The 15769-nt window shown below is 37.1% G+C and overlaps 1 protein-coding gene and 1 long non-coding RNA gene across 3 annotated transcripts in view; one reads left to right on the top strand and one right to left on the bottom strand.

Annotated features, from left to right (window-relative positions):
* The window catches only part of LOC119500282, a 28121-nt gene extending 12508 nt beyond the window's left edge, over positions 1-15613 (top strand). Inside the window, exons 3-4 of the long non-coding RNA XR_005209587.1 lie at positions 15293-15303; positions 15600-15613. This is a non-coding gene — a long non-coding RNA (uncharacterized LOC119500282). The remainder of the gene's footprint in view (positions 1-15292; positions 15304-15599) is intronic.
* On the bottom strand, positions 1899-14363 carry gmppaa (GDP-mannose pyrophosphorylase Aa). Of its 2 annotated transcripts, XM_037789945.1 has the most exons (13): positions 14173-14363; positions 11433-11530; positions 11045-11148; positions 10633-10825; positions 10399-10458; positions 10180-10310; positions 10016-10030; positions 6381-6515; positions 5519-5616; positions 5390-5436; positions 5141-5233; positions 2861-3029; positions 1899-2523 (listed from the first exon to the last, which is right to left on the bottom strand). In XM_037789945.1, exons 1-13 carry the CDS (start codon positions 14210-14212, stop codon positions 2423-2425), a joined length of 1284 nt encoding a protein of 427 aa, XP_037645873.1. In that variant the 5' UTR covers positions 14213-14363; the 3' UTR covers positions 1899-2422. The 2 variants fall into 2 exon arrangements, with proteins under 2 accessions (XP_037645873.1, XP_037645874.1); XM_037789946.1 differs by lacking the exon at positions 10016-10030 and having other exon boundaries at positions 14173-14360.
* Positions 15614-15769: the final 156 nt, after the last annotated feature.

The raw sequence follows: 15769 nt of genomic DNA, 5'->3' as shown, positions 1-15769 counted from the left end.
TTGGCTTTCCTCACGCTTCATTTACAGGAGACCTGTTACATTGTGCTGACTGCCCCATGTTAAACACAACCCCTGGCACAACAAGGACTTGTCACATTATGGGAGCTGTTAGTGTGAAAGCTTGAGATGAGTAGCTAATATGTCATGGGAATACAACACCTTCGATATAATCCCGTCTGATCCAGCTGGAGTGTACACTGTACTTTTTATACAAATAGTGTGGTTTTGTATCTCTGATTTTCCTTGTTAGAGACACAAACAATTCATCTCTGAGGGAAGATATTTAGTCCAACACCACTTGGATGTTGCCTTGATGTTGACTCGTTCTGTCCAATTTTACCCCCGAGAGTACAGTGTGCAAGTAACTCCAGTTTGTAAATCAGAGGCAAATGAGAGAGATGATTGAGTCGTTGACGAAATATCACAGGGGCCGTACAATTTACATTTGTTTTTGAATTTTGTTGAACTGCAACGTCTCAGAACCATTTTACTGAGATGATTGTGTCTCAGTTTGACATGTTGTCCTTCCCTGAAAAGAACCGGCAGTGTTTCCTGTGCAGATGCTTAGCGACCAGCTCTCTGACACATTACAGACATTAAGGGGAGACACTACAGGTGAATAGGGTAACATTTGTTACTAATAGATATCACTATGAAACTTCCCTAGTTGATTACTTACATTAAGGCAATTATTTTTTGTATTACAAGTTTCTTGAAAATGTATGTTTAAATATGCAAATGAGGCATTATCTTAATAAATATGTGTTCATTTGCATATTTCCCCTCAGCTGGAGACTTCAGATTACACAGACTATTACTGTTACCATTGGCAATGCTGTTAATTTATATTAATACTGTACTATGTACTTTTATTCTATGTGAGGGTAATAAAACGTCGAGAGCTGCAACGACTGATCGATTAGTTGTCAACTATTAAATTAATCACCTATTTTTATAATCGATTAATCGGTTTGAGTAAAAAGTTGTCTGATTCCAGTTTCTTAAATGTGAATATTTTCTGGTTTCTTTACTCCTCTATGACAGTAAACTGAATATCTTTGAGTTGTGGACAAAACAAGACATTTGAGGACGTCATCTTGAGCTTTGGGAGACGCTGATCAACATTTTTCAAGTAATCGATTAATCAAGAAAATAATCGTTAGTTGCAGCCGTTAACATGTTTCATGAACACATTCAACAATTAGGAAATCGATGAAAACAACCTTTCCAAAAAAACACAAGACAAGAAAAGCTATCAGAAAAACTAAAGGAGCAGAGAAGTTAAAGTCTGAGAGTGGGAAGCCTATTTGATCTAATGAATTTTAGGATTGCCTTTCATGTGAAGAGCATGGGGGGGGGTTAGCCTAATTGATGAACATCCCACCAAGAGGATAAAAACACTGTAATGATCTAGACTGGCATGATGCAGTCTTCAGAAGCAGTAAGGCACCTGAATCAACATTGGAAAGCACCAGCACCTGCATATAAAACCTGGAATATTTAAAAAACATGCATTAACTTGTTTTTTCACCTTTCACTGGAGGCTAGTTTGTGAAGAGACTTGATTAAAATATATTATGCTGCAGCTCCTGTATCACAAATTTACATCGCTTCTTAATAGACACTCTCTTTGCAATAATTGGAACAAAAGTGCTGAAGTGATCATGAGTGCTCGGGGGCTTAATAAGTAAATGTTAATGTGCTGTATCCATAAATTGGAACAGTTCCTCCAGTGATTGCAGATGCACAATTTAAGTATGTGCTGTTGCTTCTCATATGGCAGAGTCTCAAGGCCCCCTGCTAAGTTCACATTTTAAAAAAGCAACATCCCTTGATTGCAATGTAAATCTCGAGCCCGCTGATTTATTATGGTGGTAGTCAATTTTTGAGACAAACAATGGAGATGTTAAACGGTTTTAATCAGAGCTGCACACAAATAATCACCTCTAAAAATTAACAACAGTCAGTAAGCCAGGGAGTTTCATTCTCTAATAATTCCTCTTCTCACGCTGAAGTCTCAAGTTTGTCAAGGACGCCTTTGAGACAACAGAGTGGTCGTCTATAAACTTTTTTTTTCTTTACATCATATTACATCCGACCAAATATATTACACAGGTGTCTGCAGTAATTTTACAGTTCGGTAAAGTTAATAAAAAACCCAATATGAACCTCTGGCATGACGGCGCTTCTCAAGGTGAATCAACATGCGTGATTAGCCTCTCTCTAATGTTGCTGACACCCAATGATGCATAAAGGCTCGAGGACAAATATATAAAAATCTATCTTTCAAAACTATTTAATGAATGCCCCATATCTTCACTTTTGACATCTTATATACAGTAACTCAGCGGCGGCACTGGCGTGCGTCCAGCCGCATCCTTCATCAGTGACAGTAAGTGGACAGGAGAGTGAGGAAGATTAACTAGAGAATAATTTGGTTTTTGAAGCTGCGGTTGAGGTCTTTGTGCGGGAGGACGATCGAGTTGAGTATAATCACCTCGGAAGGGATGCTCACGTTACAACCTGAGGAGAAAAAGCAAGGTTGTGTTTAGTGTAGCACAGTATAGAGGACATAAAACAGTACATTTCTGTTATAACTCCTGCATATAGGATGTGATGTATTTTACATTTCTGGTTTGTTTACTATTCAAATAAAAGCTTTAGACAACTGCTGGGATCGTTGTCTAAGCAACCAACATTTAGAAAAATGGAAACATTTCCTTCATTAATCCACTGACTTTTCATTTCTGAGAAGAAAACATGCTTAAGCGAAAAATACAATTACGCTCCTGAATATAATGAATATTTAATAATGCATCTGAGCAATGCAGGTTTCACTTTAAGGTCAGAGCACGCTTACCGAGAATAGTAATCGAGGGTGTGAGTTTTCCGTCTCTGAAGAGGGTCTCGCTGTCAATCTTGGCGAAGGGATCATTGGGGTTTGGGTCACTCGGGGTTCCTTCTACTCTCGCCCACTTGCCAATGGTGCTGTCCCATCCCACAATGCTGTTCAAAACACAGCAGTGATCCTACAGGAGAAACGACATGACAGAAAACATCTCAAGTTCATTCATCAGCAGATAACTACAATGACTGAAAAATCAAAGGGTTTCAGGTATCTATATGTGCAGTGTGTTACAGCTGTGACGATTCCCTCGTGTTCACAGTGCTCCCCTGTCTGTCTATTTATGTTTTGTCTGTGTGTTGGTGTGGTCTCCCTTCCTCTTTGTCCTCATAGACTGTATAAAATACGGACGTAGTCTCCTTTGACGTCGCACAAAGGTTTCTGAAGAGCCGTTGTGAAGCTCAAAGTGGGTTGCTCCAGCCGTTGCCATCTTGGCAGTGAAGACACAGCCTAATGCTGCGTTTCAGAGCCAGCCTCAAGTGGCCATTTGAGGAACTGCAGTTGCCGTTGGCTTCATTTCTCAGCACCGGAGGTTCCCGCTTGGTTCTCTTGGCTCTGCTGATCATGCACACCTGTCTGGAATCAGTTCACCTGCCTCTCACCAGCTTGAAGTATATCTACTTTGGCTCTTCAAGCATTCCTTGCAAGATTGCTGTTTCAACCTTAGTGGCAGCTCCACTTCAAGGCAACTCAGGATTTAGATTCCCAGTGATTTTGCTTCTTCGTGTTTCGCATCACTAACCTGTTTCTCCTGTGTCCCGAGATTATCATCCGCCTGTCTGTCCTCCTGCTCATCTGCCTGCCAGTAATCTACCAGCTTCCAACCTACCCCTGCTTGCCACACTTCTCCCTCATTCCCCGCTCACGCCAACCCCGCTCTCCATCAGCTCTATTCCTCCCCGCTGGCACTGCATTCATCCTGATCTTCTATTACAATAAAACTCTCTCTTCTTACCACCACCACCCTGTCCTGCGTCCTGCGTTTGGATCCCACCTGTGTTCATAACAGTGTTACATACTGTTCCTACATGTGAGCATGGCCAAATGAGAGTACTTATTACTTCAGATTAAAGTGCTGCATAGCTCAACTAACAAACTGTCCTTGTAGGCAGTATGCTATGAAAGCCAATGAGTCACCCGCAGTCTAAATTCGTTTTAGAGGCACCCAGTCATCACGGGAGACATTGGATTAAATTATTGCCAGCCTCCAAATCGTTAAAAATGACATCTTTGTGAGAGGCACAGGCTACAATATTTCTGGTGTGACAAAAGAGCTGAAAGATAAATTCTAGACAAGTCACTGTTGAAGTGTGGATAATGTTTCTAATAAAATGTTAGGATGTCACCGGCAGTGAATGGGCAGATAAATTTGCCTTCAGCTCACTCAGTTTGAGTTCCAGTTTAATTCCAAACTTGAGGGTTGTACTGTGAGAGAGAGAGAGTATTTTCAGCAAAGGCTGCTCTTATTTAAACAAAACCTTCGTTGACCTATTTATGTGGCAATCAGTTGAAAATGGCATTAGCAATTCATGTCAGACAGAACAGTACCTACTGTGCATGGCAAAACACCAAAATACCAAACCAGTGCAGGTGAGGAAAAAGCTCTAGGTCGTGTTCCAAATCGCATACTTTTTCTTTTTACTTCAGTACGTACTGCAGCTGCTCTTACAAAGTACTTACTCTTACATCAGTATGCACACAATTGGGACACACTACTTTGTCATAACATTGTACCTTGAACTTTGACCGTCTTGCTCAAATCCATCGCACTCCGTAGAGCAAAATTTAAAGTAAAAAGAAAAATGATGCGTTTTGGAATGCAGCCTATATTAATGTATTAATTAACATACACACGAGTCACAAAAATGTGTAACCTTAGTAGCCTACGGCTTCTGTCTATTCGCTGTCAGTGAGCTGTCATCGGCGGTCATCTGTCTGTGCTCTCTCTCTTGTGTATTTCATAGATACATCACTAGTGACGTATCTTCCGCTGCACAGAGGATTGTGGGTCAGAATAGCCAGAAAAGCATGCTGGCTTGCATACTGCAAAATGCGACCGGTTGTATTAAGACATCCTGGTATTTTTTGGCATACTGCATTTGACATACTATGTATTGGGACATACTAAATGTTATTCTTTCATACTAAATAGTATGGTAGTATGGGTATTGGAACAACCAGCCAGTGTGTGCATAAAATCGGAGCCCTGGTTGGTCCTTTTTCACAGGGACTCACCTGTAGAGTTGCACCATGAAGGATGACGGATTCTCGAACTCTGACCCCAGCACCAATAGTCACTCCAGTGCCAATCGAGACATTGGGACCCAACTGGATCGATGAAGGAAAAAGAAAAGTAAGATACACCTGTATTTTACTTTTTTACTCCAATAGCGGCGAAATATTTTTAACAAAAGGCTGTTCTGTTAAAGGCAACCGTTCATTTGTATGTATTTATGGTGCAACACAACAGGGAAGGATGCTTACCGTAGCAGTGGGGTCAATGTTGGCTGTAGGATGAATATAGACATTACCTAGGGAAAAGAGAGAAGGTATTAATAGATTTGTCTCCAATATAAGGAAGGAACGAAGCTGCAGAAGATGAATGAATCTCACCACTTATTTTTGGCCCTCCCTCCTTATTTGAGGTCAGTCTTTCAGGATGAGTTGTGTGATACTGGTTCAGGTACAACCGACTGGCATAAATTGCAGAGCTAGGAAAAGATTACAAACGGTATGGTCGCATCAATATCTATCAATATCACACTGTATCTTTTGAATGAGGGCTGTAATGTCTGGTTTTAGTGCACAAAGTTTGCTTTAAAAAGAATAAAAATAGTGTCCAACTGTGTTCAATCCAGGGTTATTATAGTAAACTAAAACTGAAGCTAAAACAAAAATAAGCATTGAAAAATACTTTTGATAAACTGAAACTAAACTATACTGTCTGGTTAAAAACTAATAAAAATAAAATTAAAATAAACGCAAATTAATGAAGTTTTATAGCCATAATATATCACTGCTGAAAAAAGGAGACAGCATGAATTTCCGTCAACTCTTGAGACGTTAAGCCACAGAAATTGAACAGACTTGACATTCCAGGAGACGGTGCTTCACATCGGACCCTTAAGTAGCACAAAGACTAAATATTGAACAAACTGAAACTAAACCTTTCTGAAAAACTCAAACTAAAATAAAACTAGCAAACGCACTCTGAAAACTAACTAAAACTCAACTAAAATGAAATTGAATAGACAAAATTAAATTAAAATAAAAACTAATTAAAAATTCCAAACTATTATAACCTTGGTTCAATCTGAACACACCATCATCACTTTTTCTCAATACTATTTAAGCCTCTATGTATGAAAGTCCAGCCTCTCTCGTTTCCTCCAACCTTTTTACGGACTACGGGGTTGTCACAAAGACAAATTTATGTCCTTTTGAATGTGACAGCATTCATGACATGTGCACTCACCCTGCAGATTTAATCTGGCTCCAGAAGCTGAGGGTTTTATACACGTAGAGTTTGCCCTGTCCTGCCAGGGCGGTGAAAATGTCCTGCTCCAGCCGGATGGCCTCCGCTCGGTGCCAGCCATTGGTTGGCTCCTCTCTGCAAGAGACAGATCACCAGTTCATGGCACTGAGTTACAAACCAGGGCCAGGGGCCTCATTTATTAAATTAAATGCAATCTTGTGCACAAAGTATGGGTTAGAATGAAATCCGAGAAAACGTTATATGAACAGAAACACAAAAGAATGCATTTATTTAGTTCAATTTCCACTTCAACATCAAAACTAAACCCAGCCACTATCTGGGTATCATTATATCAATATCTTTTCTCTCTAGAGCTGCAACAACGACACAATTCTCTGATTCCAGCTTCTTAAATGTGAATATTTTCTGGTGTCTTTCTCCTCTATGACAGTAAACTGAATGTTGTGGACACAACAAGACATTTGAGGACGTACTCTTGGGCTTTGGGAAACACTGATTGACATTTTTCACAATTTTCTGAGATTTTATAGACCAAACAACTAATCAATTAATTGAGAAAATAATCTACAGATTAATCGACAATGAGAATAATCAGTTGCAGTCCTATCTCTCCATATTTTTTTGGGAGAATCGAGTGAAACATTATTTGTTGTTTTAAATGAAGCCCCCTGATTCCTCTAAAGTGGATGTACTAAATGATAACCTAAATACTAAGCAGATGATGAGACACTGCAGACTGGAGTTCTCCCTCGACAGCCACTAACACTGATTCACCATTCTCCCTCACTACCTAATGAACAATTCAAATATACAGAATGTATTATAATTTTCTTGTACTAGAAGTTGTGCCAGTTAAGAAAACACAAGAATTGAGGATGAGTTTGCTTTCTCTTTACCCCACTTGTGCTCAAATAGTCTTTGATATTTTCTAAAATACCCAGTTATAACCAACCCAGTGGCACCATTACCTCTAAAGTTTTTCTAAAGCCAAAGAAAAACAGGAATTTATTGCCCTATAATCCAGCCCCCGAGAGTAAAACGAGGGCAGTGAGTTAAAATGCATCGATGATACTAACTTTGATGGGTTGAAACCAGGGCTGATTACCTCGTAGTGATCCAAAACTTAAGTAGAAGAGTCTACAGTACGTGCTCCGTATTAATCAGGGTCTCTGGCGTGGTGTATTGTGAGAGCCCCAAGATGAAACAGAGTGTTAAATATTGATGAAAAGAATATTTTAAAGGATTGCACCCATAATCGAAGTTTTACCAAAAAGGAGGGGATGTGGTTAGAGGCAAAGTGCTCCCCTAGAGATTTAGCAGTCCAACCCATCTCCCTTCTATCAAGTATCTCTGATGTGTTCAACAGTTTTGCTGATTCGGTGCCCGGCTTCATTTAAGTGCTATTGATGTTAGCAGGTGAATTATGCACAGTGTGGTTTGACCTTTTTGTAATATATTTCAAGTGTCCTTGAGATGCCAAATGTTTGGTCAACTACACTACAGTGAACATTTGAAAACACTGAAAGTGAGAAAAGTGTCCAAAAAAGTCCATATATTGATCCCATGTGTTGTAGCTTCTGACCAGGATGCAGTCTGTCCACATGCACATTCAAGCTGTGATCAGACAGCAAGCTCTTTCTAATGTTCAGAAGAAAAGCACAGCTAACAAATAAAGCAAGAATTCATAAGATACAGTAAAAGACCATTACATAATTCTCACTGGCAACTGTGTAACATAACGTTTCAGCTATCTAATGAGTCTTTGCTCGCTAACCTAAAGAAACAACAGGGACAACTTAAAAGTAAATAAAAATAGACGTGAGGAGGTCAGTTAAGTTTAGTGCTCGCCCTGAAGAAGATGAACAGACAATTGCAAAATGCAGGATGCAGTGTTTGACACTCGGGAGAGCAAGCTACAACAGCGTCGACAAAAACTAAACCTAATACCAGACAAAGGGATGTTTATTACCTAAAGATATGGTTATCTATCTCAAGGGAATTCTGTCTTTACTCTACGACTTAAAGGGATAGTTTGGGTGTTTTCAAGTGGGGTTGTATGAGATACTTATCCATAGTCAGTGTATTACTTACTGTAGATGACAGTCGGCACGCTCCCCGCTTGGAAGAGAGCATTGATAAGTTACATTTTCAGTTCAATTCCCCGTCAGAGAGAGCTGTCTGACGGCAAGATAAAGCTGTGAAAATATTCTAAATATAGTGTACACTTAAACTGATAATGATTATTTTAAGTGGGCCTTTCTTTTAGGTGGCTAAAATGTGTTTTGCTGACAGGCTCGTCCACAGCAGCACATTGCTTCGCTTCCGTGGTGGTACTCGTGTCTGCTTCACCAAACTGAGGGCCGTGGATAAGAACCTCATACAACCCCACTTCAAAACTCCCGAACTATCAATTTAAGGCCAACGTTCTAAATTTGGGGAAAATGTTATTCGCTTTCTGGCAGAGTTAGATGAGAAGATTGATAACCCTCTCATATCTGTCCATTAAATATGAAGCTACAGCCAGCTGCCGGTTAGCTTAACGTAGCACAAAGACTGGAAACAGCTAGTCTGGCTCCGTCCAAAGGTAACAACATCCACTAACAAGCACCTCTAAAGTTCACTTATTAAAATCCTATATGTCATTTGTTTAATCTTAAGTGTAAAAACAAGAACAGGTCATGTGACGGACTGTCTCTTGGCTCTGAGCAGTTGCCAGACAACCTAGAAATAGTCCAGCACACAACCCACTGTAAATATCTAATTGTTGTTTTTACACTTCGGTTGAGTGTTAATTAGTGAATAGACGTCCTGGTAGGTGGATTTTGTTACCTTTGGACAGAGGCTGGCCGCTATTTTCCTGTCTTTGTGCTAAGCTAAGCTAACCCCTGTAGCTTCCCATTTACAAAACAGATATGAGAGTGACATCAAAAGGGCCTGTGTCCACATAGCGCTTTTTTTCTGAGCGCCAGCGTCTTTTTTCAAATGTTCCTAATGAGGAGAGAGTGTAGAAAAAGTGCTGCACCCAGTGTCTCTCTTTCTGAGCACTCCCCCTTTTTGTGTGGCCACTTGGAGCTCTTCTAGTTCACAATCTCTGAACTTTTCAGGAAAGCGCTGGTGACGTCACCGTAGATCCTTTTCAGGAAACAAATCATCCTGCAGGACTCGTAACCACGGTTACCAAGGAAATGGGAGGAAGAGCTTGTTTTGGCCTTGTCTGTCTATCCAGAGTTTTACGATATGTCAAGAGAGACATTATCATAACAAAGAGAGATTTCTGCCAAGAAAGAGACGCTATATGGACACAGGCCCTAGCTCTCCGACAGAAAGTAAATAAGCATGTTTACCAAAATATCAAACTATTCCTTTAATCTCTGACGGGCTGTAATGCCCGTTTCAAGGGCAAAGTTTGCCAAGAGACACAATAAATAAATACATAAAAACAAGCTGCTTGCAAAACGGGAGGTGCATCATTTTTGGCAGAAAAAAGTGCACAGAAAAAGGCCAACATTCACAAATCAGCCTGTGCAATCTCAGCCTTTATCATCTTTCTACAGCTCACACCAGACACAAAGTGCTCTAGAACTACACCGTGCAGCCTAAACGTACCGACTTACCCATCGTATGGATATCTGATGATTGTGTGAGCAAACAGAAATCATGGCAGGGAGGAGAAGGGAAGGAAAAAGGACAAATGAAGAGAGCCAAAGAAATGGAATAAATGGTATTCACATGCATTCCCCCACACACGGATCCCCACGAGGGGAGAGCTTCAACTCACAACAACATGTCCTGCTGGTTCTTCTGAAACACGGCGCCGATGTGCTGGAAGATGTCGGGCTTAAAGAGGTATATGCCGCAGTTTATGATGTCGCTCACAAATGTGCTCGGCTTTTCCACATAATGCAAGACCTGAATAAAAAAGAGGAGTAGTTGTTAGTTTAAGGTGAAATAGTAATTAGTGACTATTTAGGGAAATAAGATAGGAAGGGTTAAATACCTCATGTGTTTCCTCGTTTTCAACAATACAGCCGTAATTCATGGATTGCTGTCTGTTTGCCTGATAAGAGAAGAATGGCAGAATAATTTAGGACACATCAAAGAACTGAGATCTGATGTTTCTTCATATTCAGCAGGAAAAAAAGCTCAAATATATAGCAGAAAGAAAAAACTTTTGGGAGTTTAGCTGACTACATTTTACAAGATCTATTAAAGAAAGTAACAACAATCTCACCGTTGTCCCAAGGATAACAAAGCTGTTTGGTTCTCCATGTTCCTTCTGGAAGCTGAGCATCTCTGCGAGAGGAAACGCCGAGCAAACATCAGCATTCAGGACAAAGAAAGCCTCTGGACTGCCTGAGACAATCTGATCTCTGAAGTGATAGATGCCCCCTCCGGTGCCCAGGGCTGCGTACTCTTGCAAATACCTGAAGTGGACAGTCAGGAAGAACAGCATAGCTGCTGCAGTCATTCAGCAGTGGCAGTGCACCACAGCAGGAAAAGTAGCACCACCGGTACAGACAACATTTACTTAAAAAGAAGAAGCAATATATTAAATATAAGTCATTGCTATGAATGCTCCATATGCAAGTAGCTTGGTATGTCTGTAGTTGTTTAATGAGGTAGCTAAGAGCTCTGTTGTTTACCTAATGGAAATTTTGAACTCCTGCTGTGCATTAAACAGGAATCTGGTCAGTTCTTCATTTGGCTGATAGAAGCCGATGAGCAAAATCTCCTTCATATTCGGTACCTTGTAACAAAAGATGTTCATTATTGGACTGATTTTGTTAAGGGCTATTATCTACATCACAACAAATAGGACAACAGTTAGTAAAGACTGACTAAACTTAAATTTAATTTCTATTTGGTTTCATTCAAGTTTAACACAAAACACAAATATAATCTCTATCTTGAATATATAGGCTAACATATTAACCTTTGAACAATCTAAACTTCCACAATCGCCCTACATTGTAAACTACATTTGCTAATACTCGGCAGCAACAGTGACTATAGTATTGCAGTGACACTCACCTTGGCACATGCTTCAATATGATGCTGGAGCATGGGCACACCAGCTACTGGAAACAAGGGTTTGGGCACTTCAAATGACAGCGGCCTGAACCTTGTGCCTGCAAAGCAATGTCGGGGATTATTACTTGCAAATCTGATTATAATGCAGATCACTCGTAATATATTACTTGTAACAAGTCGTAATATTACGAGAATAAAGTCCTAACTTTACGAGAAAAAAGTCGTAACTTTACGAGAAAAAAAGTCGTAATATTACGAGAATAAAGTCATAACTTTACGAGAAAAAAGTCGTAATATTACGAGAATAAAGTCATAACTTTATGAGAAAAAAGTCGTAATATTACGAAAATAAAGTCATAACTTTACGAGAAAAAAGTTGTAATATTACGAAAATAAAGTCATAACTTTACGAGAAAAACAGTCGTAATATTACGAGAATAAAATCCTTTACAAGAAAAAAAGAAAATAACACGTAAAATTACTACTTTATATCATGACTTTACTCTCATAATATTACGACTTTTTTCTCTTAAACCTATGACTTTATTCTCGTAATATTGTGACTTTATTCTCGTAATATTATGACTTTATTCTCATAATATTATGACTTTATTCTCGTAATATTATGACTTTATTCTCGTAATATTATGACTTTATTCTCATAATATTCTGACTTTATTCTCGTAATATTCTGACTTTATTCTCGTAATATTCTGACTTTATTCTCGTAATATTATGACTTTATTCTGGTAATATTCTGACTTTATTCTCGTAATATTATGACTTTATTCTCGTAATATTATGACTTTATTCTCATAATATTCTGACTTTATTCTCGTAATATTCTGACTTTATTCTCGTAATATTCTGACTTTATTCTCGTAATATTCTGACTTTATTCTCGTAATATTATGACTTTATTCTTGTAATATTATGACTTTATTATTGTAATATTGTGACTTTATTATTGTAATATTGTGACTTTATTATAATAATATTGTGACTTTATTATAATAATATTATGACTTTATTATTGTAATATTGTGACTTTATTATTGTAATATTATGACTTTATTATAATAATATTATGACTTTATTCTTGTAATATTATGACTTTATTCTCATAATATTATGACTTTATTCTCGTAATATTATGACTTTATTCTCATAATATTATGACTTTATTCTTGTAATATTATGACTTTATTCTTGTAATATTATGACTTTATTCTTGTAATATTATGACTTTATTCTTGTAATATTATGACTTTATTCTCATAATATTATGACTTTATTCTCATAATATTATGACTTTATTCTTGTAATATTATGACTTTATTCTCGTAATATTATGACTTTATTCTCATAATATTATGACTTTATTCTTGTAATATTATGACTTTATTCTTGTAATATTATGACTTTATTCTTGTAATATTATGACTTTATTCTCATAATATTATGACTTTATTCTTGTAATATTATGACTTTATTCTCATAATATTATGACTTTATTCTTGTAATATTATGACTTTATTCTTGTAATATTATGACTTTATTCTCATAATATTATGACTTTATTCTTGTAATATATGACTTTATTCTCATAATATTATGACTTTATTCTCATAATATTATGACTTTATTCTTGTAATATTATGACTTTATTCTTGTAATATTATGACTTTATTCTCATAATATTATGACTTTATTCTTGTAATATTATGACTTTATTCTTGTAATATTATGACTTTATTCTTGTAATATTATGACTTTATTCTTGTAATATTATGACTTTATTCTCATAATATTATGACTTTATTCTTGTAATATTATGACTTTATTCTCATAATATTATGACTTTATTCTCGTAATATTATGACTTTATTCTTGTAATATTATGACTTTATTCTTGTAATATTATGACTTTATTCTCGTAATATTATGACTTTATTCTTGTAATATTATGACTTTATTCTTGTAATATTATGACTTTATTCTCATAATATTATGACTTTATTCTCGTAATATTATGACTTTATTCTCGTAATATTATGACTTTATTCTCGTAATATTCTGACTTTATTCTCGTAATATTATGACTATATTCTCATAATATTATGACTTTATTCTCGTAATATTATGACTTTATTCTTGTAATATTATGACTTTACTCTCGTAATATTATGACTTTATTCTCATAATATTATGACTTTATTCTCATAATATTATGACTTTATTCTCATAATATTATGACTTTATTCTCAAATTCTCTGATTTATTTATTGTCCTCAATATGGCCCTAATACTCTGTCATAACGTCGTACCATAGACCTACAACAATGAGAAAAAAAATGAAAATGTAAACCAAAAAAACAGTTATTGATTTCCATGTTTATAAATCCACATGGAGCCACTGGAGAGGAGCTGAGGAGCTGCAGGTTTCTGAGAGACCTCTGATCTAGTGGGTGATTAAATGAGCCAATAACAATAAGTATGGTAAAAACAGTTACAGGACGTTACTCTACCTGCATAGACAGTGTTGTTATTAACATGTTGTCAGTTCCTCATAACAGATTAAGTCTTAATGTTGTTGTGTTCCTGTAGTTTGTGAGGAGTCCCCTCATGATGCCACGTCAGTGATAGAAACCAGATCAGCCTGCAGGGGCTTTATTGTTAGCTTTAGCCACCTAGCTTCACTCTGAAACACACGACACAAGTATATAAGAGTTATTCTCACCTTTCTGAGGGCCTCCGATTAAAATAACCGCCTTCAACATGTTGACCGAGAAGCTGTGATTAGTGACAGACTCCTGAAGACTACCTGAAGACTCCACCTGTAGGACCTGTAGCTGTCAGGTAGCTGCTGTCTGGAGAGTAGTAGTGATTCAGTATCCACTTCCTGGTTGTGACGTCGACGGGATCAGGATGAAAACACGGAGCGGAGTTCAGTTAGTGGACCGGAGCGGAGGAGATTATAGAGACTATAGAGGTTTATGGGGGACGATTAGAGAGCAACAGTAGGTGTTATTTAAGTGATATGCAATATTTATCTGTATTTAATTATTGATTAATAAAAGAGGCAGCAAAGGCATCCCAATTAAAAATATAAATACAAAAAAAATAATAGTCCAGTTAGTGAAATAATTGATTAACTAATACAAAAAAAAAAGTTGAATTTCTCATATTGATACATATTTATAAAAAGTGAATTAAGTTTATAATTAGTTTCCTTCTGTTGTGAAACCTAATGAACAATCAATCATAAAACAAAGTGTATATAGTCAGTTTTGCACTTGGTAGATCAGATGATTAGCAAATTCATTTCTTCAACGAATTAACGCAACTTGCGATTTTTAGGTTGTAGCGGTCTCAGTTTTAAAGTTAGTTCCAAACTCTCAGGGTCATTTTCAAAGGGGTCCCTTGACCTCTGACCTCAAGATATGTGAATGTAAATGGGTTCTATGGGTACCCACGAGTCTCCCCTTTACAGACATGCCCACTTTATGATCATCACATGCAGTTTGGGGCAAGTCATAGTCAAGTCAGCACACTGACACACTGACAGCTGTTGTTGCCTGTTGGGCTTCAGTTTACCATGTTATGATTTGTGCATGTATTTGTTATGCTAAATGCAGTACCTGTGAGGGTTTCTGGACAATATTTGTCATTATTTTGTGTTGTTAATTGATTTCCCAATAATAAATATATACACGTTTGCATAAAGAAAGCATATTTGAGTATTAAATACTTGATAAATCTCCTTATAAGGTACATTTTGAACTGATAAAAATGTGTGATTTATTTGCGATTAATCGACAATCATAAAAAAATCGGCATTGTAAGAAATGCTCTGAAAGTGTATTGATGTGTGATACTGATGCTTCCTGAAATATTAAGCAATCATACCTTATGTTTTTTTTTAATCTAAGATTACAACAAAACATAAAGCAATCCCTTGTGTTACTGAAATTACCACTAATAGTTTTGAGTTATCTTGTCAAATGATGTTTGTCCTATCTTCTGGAAAATTATTCATGATCATGATGTTATTTGATTTACAAAGATTGCATCTGTAATAAGCCTTTTTCAAGGTAGACTTGTTATGGCAGGAAAAGCACAGGTGTTACCAACCAACATTAACCGAAGCAGCTCGGTGGAATTCAGCCATCATTAACTTTATCATTCACACCTGTTCTTTTACTACTGAGACACATCAACATATCTTTAGTGAAAAAAGACCTAAATGGAGGAAATAGTAATAAAATATAACGGTAATAGTAATACTAATGACCTGGAAGACAGTAAATTGTCCTTGGATTGTACATTGCTTTATG

Source organism: Sebastes umbrosus, chromosome 13, assembly GCF_015220745.1.
Source record: "Sebastes umbrosus isolate fSebUmb1 chromosome 13, fSebUmb1.pri, whole genome shotgun sequence".
In the NCBI taxonomy this organism is placed as follows: Eukaryota; Metazoa; Chordata; class Actinopteri; order Perciformes; family Sebastidae; genus Sebastes; species Sebastes umbrosus.
The sequence above is the reverse complement of the archived record's forward strand: the minus strand, read 5'-3'. Positions and strand labels throughout refer to the sequence as shown.